Genomic DNA, 10,852 nt, shown 5'->3' on the forward strand with positions numbered 1-10,852 from the left:
TGAAAAGGGGAAAAAATAAATGAGGGAAATAATAACTGGGGAAAAGGTAATAAATGGGGTAAATAGTTGGGGAAAGAACCACAGAAGATACAAAAATCTAGTTATTTTTAAATTACTAATGAAATATAAATCTATGTAGGAAAAAAGAAAATGTGTAGGGGGATAATTTTATTTAGTAATAAAAATATTTATCAAATACAAAAGGGTAGAAATATTGCTTTATTTGAGAAACTTACATCCAAATTACTTTTATGTGTTTTCAAAAGTCCTAACGAGCATCCAAGAAGAAAACATACACAGCTTCCACAACAATAAAAACAAAAAACTGGGGTTGATGATTGCCCCAAATGACATTTCCTAAACGGAAAAAATATTAACCTTTCTTTTTTTGAGTCAGGGTAAGTGAAATGCACACATCATAAATAACATTTTCTTACTTTTACAGGGAGTAAAGACTGTGATCATGTTTTTTTATGAATATTAAATACGAAATACAAAATCCACTCTTCTGAGCAAGATGAGGGAAAAAAAATCATTCTTTAACATTTTAGTTCTCATGCAATGAAATCCAAAGGTCTGTTGAATCCGCCTTTTCGATTCATATACTGCCTATGATGAGAAGAGAAAACTCATTGTTTATTTAAAAAAAATTCTGAACTCCTCTTATAAAAAAATAGTAACATAAATCATCTTTAAAATAGCAAAGCCTAGGGTAAAAAGTATTCATGATTATTTAATTCAAATTAAGGATATTGTTTCACTTTCAAAATAATCTAAAGCCTTTCAGATTTCTTTAAAATCCAAATAGAAGTATGGAAACATACTTTCAAAATTATTTGGAAAGATTTTACAGACTGAAAAAAATCCGTATGTATAGGTTGTTACCCATATTTATAGGTTGTTACCTATAAACACCTAGTTTTAAGAAATGAAGAAGTGCTCCAAAATAGGTATCCATCAAGTAAATTCAACTGCATATTGTACTAGTTCTCCTCATAAGACTCTATTTGAAGATAATTTTACAAGGAACAGTTAATGATGATTCTGGTCATCACTTTAACTCACAGCATCCTCAGATTACATTATTCATATTCTAAATTAATCAGAATATTAGTCTTTTATCCATGGTAAAGGTAGAAGAGAAAGGCAATGTTTGATAATGTCTTAACTTTTCAATTCATTAGGAATTCTGTGAGATTTCACATATGGACTCGTTTGTTCTGTGGCATTAATAAAATATGCCTATACTTAACAGAAAAATATATTTACAGTTGAAATCCTTAAACAATCAATCTAGGTAAATAACTCAGGATGGATCTATTTTAAACCTATAATTATAATGAAATTAAAGCTTAAAGAATTGAGATTATGCTGTTTTGAAGAACTATGTAGAGCTTTAAAACATTTAAGCTAACTATCCTTCCCCATAATAGTTAATTAGTTCACATATAAATTGGAAATTATTTTAACACACCAGAATAGAAGCAAAGAATATTAAAACAAAGGACTATATGGAAACTGGTACATTTCCTACAAACATGATTATCCCATAAATAAATTCTTTCTCAAGCACATAATTTGTATCATTAGTTCAAATGTAATAATGGGGGCTAAGCCTACCTGTACTTCCTCTTCTGAGACACATTTATGGCATAGGCATTTACAGAGCCGTCCACCTTTTTCCCCTGGAGAAAAGCAATAAACAAATATAAAAAATGGAAAGGATATATTAAGTGCTTCAAAGAGCTAGATCCTATAGACATGCTTACATGGCAAAATCCATTTATGAATAAGGTAGTGAGAATTTTCAAATCCTGATGATATTCCATGAATTCTCAAGTGTTACAACTCTGTTCACAATTTTAGTCACATAATGCAACATATTCAAATATTCAAGCCAACAAACATTCATGATGTATAGATTATGTGCAAGGCATGCAGAGAAATAGGGTAACAGATCCTAACCTTTTTTTTTTTAATGTTTATTTTTGAGAGATAGTGAGCAAACAGGAGAGGGGCAGAGGAAGGGGGGAGGGAAGACAGAGGGAGAGGGGGAGGGAGAGAGAGAGAAAAAGAGAGGGAGAGAAAGAATATCCCAAGAAGGCTCCACACTGTCAACCAGAGCCCTACAAGGGGCTCAAACTCATGAACCATGAGATCATGACCTGAGCGGAAATCAAGAGTCAGAAGCTTAACTGACTGAGCCACCCAGGTGCCCCGATCCTAACCTTTTTTGGTCAAAGAATTCTTTGAAACCAAATACCAGTTATAGATTTTCTCTAGGAAAATTCATATTCACGTAAAATTTAACTTACGACTTTAGCTCATAGCATTCTCAAATCACAGCTGGAATAGTCACCATTCATTGATATCCCATTTCTTGAATAGCCTTGGAATTTTGATTTTTAAGTTTTTTATGCATTATTTATTTTTGAGATAGAGAAAGTGCGAGCAGGGGAGGGGCAGAGAGGGGGAGGGAGAGAGGGAGAGGGAGAGACGGGGAGGGAGAGAGAGACGGGGAGGGAGAGAGGGAGAGAGGGAGAGAGAGAGAGAGACAGAGAGGGAGAGAGAGACAGAGAGAGAGAGACAGAGAGAGAGAGACAGAGAGAGAGAGACAGAGAGAGAGAGAGAGAGAGAGAGAGAGAGAGACTATCAAGCAGGCTCCATGCTGTCAGCACAGAGCCCAATGTGGGACTCGAACTCGTGAACAGTGAGATCATGATCTGAGCCAAAATCAAGAGTCAAACGCTCAACCAACTGAACCACCCAGGTGCCCCCAAATTTTGATTTTTGAAAAGAATTAGAGGGGCGCCTAGGTGGCTCAGTTGGTTAACCGTGCGACTTTGGCTTAGGTCATGATCTCACCGTTCCCGAGTTTGAGCCCCACGTTCCCGAGTTCGAGCCCCATGTTGGACTCTGTGCTGACAACTCAGAGACTGGAGTCTGCTTCAGATTCTGTGTCTCCCTCTCTCTCTCTCTCTCTGCCTCTCCCCTGCTCATGCTCCCTCTCAAAAAATAAACATTAGGGGCTTCTGTGTGGCTCAGTCGGTTAACTGTCCAACTTTGATTCAGTTCATGATCTCACAGTTCGTGAGTTCGGGCCTTGCATCGGGCTCTGTGGGGACAGCTTGGAGCCTGGAGCCTGCTTTGGATTCTGTCTCCCTCTCTCTCCGCCCCTCCCCAACTCATGCTCTGTCTCTCAACAATAAATAAACATTAAAAAAAATTTTAAATAATAAATAAAATAAAAAATAAAAAGAATCAGAATACAGAGTAATAGAGGCTACTGTTAAGTGTCACTTTACATCTTGGCCTTTCTTAGGTGGCATCTACCCTCTTTTTCACTAATTCCTTTATGGGTCTTCTGATTTAGCCAAGTTAACTTACTATTTGCTGTTCTTCATGCCTGAATTGCCTTCTCAACCCCCATCCAAGAACCCCAACCATCTGGTTCTTATCCATCATTCAAGGCCCAGTTCAAATGATTCAGCTGCCAGAAAGCACACTCTACCCTTCTGCAGAATGTTAACTGTGCTTCCCTCACAATACCCTCCATTTCTACCTTGCATTATCATGATGCATATATACATGATGTTACTTCCCCTATGAGACTGAAAGCTCCTTGATGGAGGGATATGGATGTGGGTCACCTTTGCATTCTCACATCCTAGGCCACTGTACTTGCAGGTGCTCAGACAATGACTATTAAATATATGACCATCACTGGGTAATGCCATCTCACACACACACATACATGCACGCATAAACACATGCGACCTCCAACTCCCTCCCTCCCCCATTACTGCTCATGAGAGTATACCCTTTCTGTGTAGCACACTTACCAGGTATCTGTGTTAGGTTAAACAGGATTTTTATCCACTAGCCTAAAGGCACGCACAGGTAAGCTACATATTTGAGGTGGAGCTAAAAATGAATATATTTGGTCTTACTTTTCTTTAATTTTTTTAATGTTTATTTATTTTTGAGAGAGAGAGAGAGAGTGAGCAGGGGAGGGGTAGAGAGAGTGGGAGACAGAATCCCAAGCAGACTCCATACGGTCAGCACGGAGCCCAATGTGGGGCTTGAACCCATGAACCATGAGATCATGACCTGAGTTGAAACCAAGAATTGGATGCTTAACCAACTGAACCACCCAGGCACCCTTTGGTCTTATTTTTCTATTCCTGTTTTCACTATATTGTGTGTGGAGGCAGGGGGGAGGCGGGGAGAGGGAGAAATTACGTGAGGTATATAATTTTGCCTTCCCAAGAATAGGTAATAGGCATGACTTGGAAAGACTGGCTTAGAAAAAAGTAAACGATGCTAACCTTTTTACTAAGTTCATTTCCTAAAGGCTTACTGACTTTTGAAAACTATTTGCAGAGTTGTATATTATTAGCCTGTTTTGATTTACATGCTGAAATAGAAAATTATCATTTAATAAACATAACCAAACTTTGAAGCTTTCCAGAATGTGAAAATAAAAGGGAAAATAAGAGAATACATTGGCATATGAAAAGGTATCACCATAGATCAATGATGAAATGTCACAAAAAACATTACTGAAAAACACAAAGGAGCAGACTTTATAGATGGCAGCCATAAAGGCAACTGCATACAAACTAAACTAACATCCTTGTAGATGTCCTTACAAAAATAACTGATACCATTTGTCTTCATGGTATTCCTTAATTTTTATGGGATCTATGAATTCTCACCTATTTTATTTAAAAAAAAATTTTTTTTTATGTTTATTTTTGAGAGAAAGAGAGAGACCGAGTGTAAGCGGAGGAGGGGCAGAGAGGGAGGGAGACACAGAATCCAGAGCAGGTTCCAGGTTCCAAGCTGTCAGCACAGAGCCCAGCGCAGGGCTCGGACCCACAAACAGTGAGATCATGACCTGAGCCAAAGTCAGATGCTTAAATAACTGAGCCACCCAGGCAGCCCTCTCCCTGTTTATTCTTACTAGCTCCCTCTCTCTATCCCTTCTCTCCTTTCACATCCTCTCTCCATTTCCCCTCTCCCTCCCTATTATCCCTCTTCATCTCCTTCTCCACAAACCTTTTTTCTTTTTCCTCCCCCACTTCCTTATTCTCTCCAGTGTTATGATCGAGGCTAGACAGCATTCACTCTCTAATCTTCCTCTCTTCTGAGATAGGAGATATGCATGCAGCTACCCAATGGCATCTTTCTCTACAGCTAAATTTAATTCTTAACAACACTTCCCCTTCCTAGGACCTTTCTTGGTTAAGCCTATCCCCCAGTCTCTCAGCCTGTCACTTGAGAGTCATCAATGACTACTCACTCTCATACCCACTCCACTCCCACCACCACCACCACCACCACCACCACCACCACCACCACCACCACCACCACCACCACCTCTGCTTCCTGACTGGGACTCAATATTCTGGTCTCTGTTCACACCTTCATCATCTTTCACTTGCATGACCCAGCATTTCTCCCTGCCTCCAATCTAAACCGTCTGTCTCCCATCTGTCCTCCATGTTGTCCTAGCTCATCTTTCTTTCTTCTTCTTTTTTCTCCCAAAGTAGGCTTCACACGCAGCTCGGAGCCCAACACAAGGCTTAAACTCATGACCCTGAGATTAAGAGTTGGATGCTTAACTGACTCAGCCACCCAGGTGCCCCTCCTGGCTCATCTTTCTAAACACACATATAGGGGCACCTGGGTGGCTCAGTTGGTTAAGTGTCCAACTTAGGCTCAGGTCACCTCACCGCTCATGGGTTTGAGCCCCACGTTGGTCTTGGGCTGACAGCTCAGAGCCTGGAGCCTGCTTCAGATTGTGTATCCCTTTCTCTCTGGCCCTTCCCCACTCATGCTCTGTCTCTCTCAAAAATAAATAAACATTAAAGAAAATAACTTTGAAAAAAAAAATAAACACACATGTAATCCTGCTTAAAAATCATTGCTTCCTTTCCTCAACACCTAAAGAATCAACTCTAAATTCCTTAGCATGGCTAAGAGTATCAAAAGCCTTCCACGATTTGCTTCCTATCCTTTTCTTTTTTTTAAAGATATTTTTTAACGTTTATTTTTGAGACTGAGAGAGCAAGCGAGCGAGCAGGGGAGGGGCAGAGAGAGAGAGGGAGACAGGATTCGAAATGGGCTCCACGGGGACAGCAGAGAGCTCTATATGGGGTATGAACCCACAAACTGTGAGATCATGACCTGAACAGAAGTCAGATGCTGAATTGACTGAACCACCCAGGCACCCCCATCCCTCTTTCTAGCTTCATTCATAGCCACTATCCCATCAGCACCCTTTTACCAGTCACTGAATTTGAAATTCCTGCAATATACTATGCTTCTTCATGCCTACATGGCATTTTTAGGAGCTCTTCCCTCTACTTGAAATGATCTTCCTCCTCTTCATCTGATCACCTTTAAGATCAAAATCAAATATCAGGCAAACAGTCCCTGAATTCTAATGGCAGTTCATTGCTTCCTTCTTTGTGTTCTCAATGCCCTTCACATAGATACTTAATGTCTTCTAAAGACAAGACTCATATCAATGGAAGACATTACAAGCAACAGCAAAAGAATATAGGAAAATGTGATAATCATAATAGATTAATTCAAATCAGAATGTTTAACTGGCTGCATGTTTTACTTACTTTTGTAGAGTCAAAAGAGGCAAATCCCATTAACTTCATCATTTCGATTTCTTCCTCTGTTTTGCCCTCTAAGTCCTCCTCTGCAAAAATAACGGAAAAATAAAATATTTTTGAAAACTCTATCATCGTTATATATAGGTATCCCGCCTTCCCAATGTTTGTGGTACAACACTTTACTTTTATGAAAGACCTACATTAGTACTTATTTTCGTTAACCAAAAGACACCCAAAGAGGATTTTTAATTTTAAGAAAAAAGCAATTACTGTGCTAATGTAGGTCTTTTGTAAAAGCAAACTGGCATATCACAAATTTTCAGAAGGTAAGGGATACTCTTTGCTTTATGCCATTTCAGCTTAAGTAAGGTTTCATAGGAATGCTTGACTTTTGTATGGGGGGAGGGGGACATCTGTATAAAAAGGTAGCAATAGGTTAATAGTCATTCCACTTCAGCAGCAGAGAATACACAAAATAATTAGCTAAAGACTTGGGTCTAATGGAAAAAATTCTTCTTCAGTCTGGACACAATATAACTTAAGATGCTAAGAAGGAATGTGCTCTCTATCCTCCACCAGAGAGGTCTGCTTTAAAAGGACATATTTGGAGACTTTAATATCAGATTTGACACTAGTTTTAAAGGTACTTCCAAAATGGAATATTCTCATGTTTTTAACTGTCCTTCCTATCTCAGGAGCACCACAGCTAAATACGAATTCACTAAGGTACAAATGATAACAAAATCTCAAAACCATATGCAATGAACTGTATAAAAAATTTAATATTAAAATGTGCCCAAATTATACTTATATAATTTTATCATGACTAAAGTTATCTAAACAAGGCTGTACTCTTCCTACAGTTATTTATCTAATAACATTACCAGTAATCTGACGTTCTTTGCTCTTTGTTTCTTTTGTTTCTTTCTTTTCCTCATCTCTTCTTTCTTTTAGTCGAGAAGGGGAAGGAGATGTGGATCTATGCCGTCTTGGGGATCTAATATTGAAGAAGTGAAGATGTCAGAAGCAGAGATATACCTGGTCACTTGTGTTGACTGGCAATGATATACATGAGTTCCTAAAAGGTAAAGGCTGAACAAAAGCCAGGCTCCAGAGAATGAGGAGTCCATTCCCCATAGCAGAATAAGGAAGAAGGTTCTGCCTAGGCCCTTTGATTGTCAACCAAAACCCAAAAATATAGTTTACTGCTTTAATCATCAGCTAGGGCTAAAAAAAAATTTTAAGGCAGAAAATGTAACTAAGTTTCTAATAATTACAAACACACAAAAAGTTGACTAAAACAGCAACTGACACTTATTAAGAATCAAGAGTCAATTTCTAAGGTTCTTTCAAGATCTCACATTCTTGGCTATATACTTGAATAAACTCTTAATACCCAAAAGTCAGTAAAAACAAAACAGGGGCCCCTGGCTGGCCCAGTCAGTGGAGCATGTGACTCTTGATCTTGGGGTTATGAGTTCAAACCTCACATTGGGTGTAGAGATTACTTTAAAAAAAAAAAATTAAAAAAGAAAACCCCCAATATACAATACACTTATTTCTTACTCCCGCCAAACCCAATGCTAATGTTTTTCATGTACTATTTCTTATTTACTCCTCAAGGCAACTCTAGGTCAGGGTGTTATTAACCCAATTTTACCAATGGAAATGTTGGGTTTAAAATAAGGTGGGCTTCAAATGTCCATCGATGGATGAACGGATAAAGAAGATGTGATATATATATATAATGGAGTATTACTTTGCCATCAAAAAGAATGAAATCTTGACATTTGCAACTAGCGGATGGAACTGGAGGGTATTATGCTAAGTGAAATTAGTCAGAGAAAGACAAATATATGAATTCATTCATATGAGGACTTTAAGATACAGAACAGATGAACATAAGGGAAGGGAAGTAAAAATAATATAAAAACAAGGAGTTGGACAAAAACATAAGAGACTCTTAAATATGGAGAATAAACAGAGGGTTACTGGAGGGGTTGTGGGAGGGGGGATGGGCTAAATGGGTAAGGGGCATTAGGGAATCTACTCCTGAAATCATAGCTGCACTATATGCTAACTTGGATGTAAATTAAACAATAAATAAATTATTAAAAAAAATAAAATAAGGGGCGCCTGGGTGGCTCAGTCGGTTAAGCGTTGGACTTCGGCTCAGGTCATGGTGGCTCATGGGTTCCAGCCCCACGTCCACTCTGTGCTGACAGCTCAGAGCCTGGAGCCTGCTTCCCATTCTGTCTCCCTCTCTCTCTGCCCCTCCCCTGTTCACTCTCTCTCAGTAATAAATAAACGTTAAAAAAATTAAAAATAAATAAAATAAAATAAGGTGGGCTTAAGTTCCCCTCATTTCATGAAACTGTAAATGCCTTATTAGTGATAAAAAAACAAAATTAAGGGCAGCGACTAGTTTCTTTGGGACTTGTGGTAAAACTTCTGGTTATTTTCTGCATTCACCTGGAGCGTCTTCTGTGCGGAGATCGAGAGCGGCTCCTTCGACGATCTCTCTCCCGGGACCTGGACCTTTCTCGGCGCCTGCGTTCTCTCTCACGAGACGTGGACCTGGACCGCCTGCGCTCTTAATACAAACACAGAAAATCTTTTTGCAGAGTCGAAATATTACCTCAAATATCTAGAGCTGTGCCATCAATATTAATATAATGCCAGCCATTTCTAATAGTCAAATTAAAAAAACACAGGTAAAATTAATTTTAACACTATGTCATTTACCCAAATATATCCCAACTATGATTTCGACATGTACTCAATATTAAAAATTGAGATATTACATTTATTTCCGTATTAAAAAGGAAATCTGGAGTGTATTCTACACTTAAAAAGCACTTCTTAATTCGGATTGAGCACATTTTAAGTGCTCAATCGTCGTATGTGCATCGTGGCCTCATTAACTTTTTAAAAAATCAAGTCTTGACTAGTTGAAGGTGATAAAAACTAACCAGAAAGGGGGAGAATCAAGGGTTTAAGTCAGATCTCCTGATCGAAGTCCTGGGTTCTTTACATCCCACTGCTTCATTTATGGGGGTGGGAGCCAGAAGATATTACGAGGTGAGCTCCTTGAACGCAAAATTCTAAATGTCGATTTTCCTATTATATAAACTGGGAAGGAAACTAACATTGAACATTCAAGAACCAGGCATTATCACGTGCTGAGTGTTACGGCATGTGACATTAATTCTCAAGTCAGTTTTCAAAGATGGGTAGTATTACCCCCCACCCCCAATGTCCAATTACGGGAATTCGGACACAGAAAGGATGGATGACTTGCACAATGCCACCAGAAATTGAGCGAATCGTGGTCTGACTCAAATCCCTCAGTCACAAATATAACAAATTACTGTATGAGGATGACAAGGTGTCCACGAACTCTAACTTAGGGGCTGGGGAGGAACTGCCTTCAAACCGCTGGAGTATAAGGCTCAGGTCCTCGTTCCCCTGTCCACTCTCACTCTTCTCGGGAGAAAAGGGCCCTTGTCTCCGTTACGTTCGTACTTGCAGAAGGAAAGAGGGAGGACACGTCTCCGACCAAGCCCCAGACCAGCCCAAGTCCTTCTGGACTCACCCCTCCGTGGAGAACGGCTGCGGCTACGACCCATTGAGAATCTTCCTCCACCTCACCCTGCCCCGGAAACGATTGCGCAACAACTTCCGGGAGCGCCGGGCGCTGAGCTTTCACCGCCGACTGGAAAACGTAGAAAGGTCTCTCTGGAAGGTTCCGGCGTCTGAAGAAGGCAGGCTGCGCTGAGCCTGCCCAGAAATCAAGCGGCCTGCCCGGATTCCACGGCTCCTGAGCCCAGAGGTTGTCACTAGGGACTCGCTAACAAGTTCCAAACAAGCCCAGTTTTTGAGCCCCGCTTACAGGTGCTGCTTGCCACCAGAAACTAAGGCCAAATGCCGGAAGCCACACAGTCCACAAACAAGCCTCCTGCTCCCGCCCCGTGACCCACCCACCGATTTGATTCAGGGCAGCCTACCTGGGAACCTTCCAGATGGCCTCGGGATCATTACCATCTAATCGTAATAACAAAAAGCACAGCTAGCAGTGCCTTGATAGATTCGAGGGCACCATTCTGGGGAAGAAAAGAGTTGGCACTCTGGTTCTGAGAGGACTCCTCTCCCTTCCCCTCAAAACCTCCAGGTCAGCTGTTTACCAGCCCCGTAATTACTCCAACCCCATAAAACCCTGA

The 10,852-nt window shown here is 40.1% G+C and overlaps 1 protein-coding gene across 1 annotated transcript; it reads right to left on the reverse strand.

Annotated features, from left to right (window-relative positions):
- Window positions 1-206: 206 nt before the first annotated feature.
- SNRNP27 (small nuclear ribonucleoprotein U4/U6.U5 subunit 27) lies at window positions 207-10,337 on the reverse strand. Its single transcript, XM_060658605.3, has 6 exons — window positions 10,228-10,337; window positions 9,105-9,225; window positions 7,517-7,629; window positions 6,639-6,718; window positions 1,621-1,685; window positions 207-609 (listed from the first exon to the last, which is right to left on the reverse strand). The coding sequence occupies exons 1-6, from the start codon at window positions 10,259-10,261 to the stop codon at window positions 555-557; spliced, it is 468 nt and encodes a 155-aa protein (XP_060514588.1). The 5' UTR covers window positions 10,262-10,337; the 3' UTR covers window positions 207-554.
- Between the last annotated feature and the right edge of the window lie 515 nt (window positions 10,338-10,852).

The sequence above is a fragment of the Panthera onca genome, chromosome A3 (assembly GCF_046562875.1).
Source record: "Panthera onca isolate mPanOnc1 chromosome A3, mPanOnc1 haplotype 2, whole genome shotgun sequence".
Taxonomy (NCBI): Eukaryota; Metazoa; Chordata; class Mammalia; order Carnivora; family Felidae; genus Panthera; species Panthera onca.

Coding starts and splice junctions, on each gene's coding strand:
- SNRNP27 (XM_060658605.3), bottom strand. CDS start 10,261: ATGGGTCGTAGCCGCAGCCGTTCTCCACGGAGGG. Junction 9,226..10,227: donor CAGCCGTTCTCCACGGAGGG/GTGAGTCCAGAA, acceptor GTTTGTATTAAG/AGCGCAGGCGGTCCAGGTCC. Junction 610..1,620: donor TCTCAGAAGAGGAAGTACAG/GTAGGCTTAGCC, acceptor TTCTCATCATAG/GCAGTATATGAATCGAAAAG.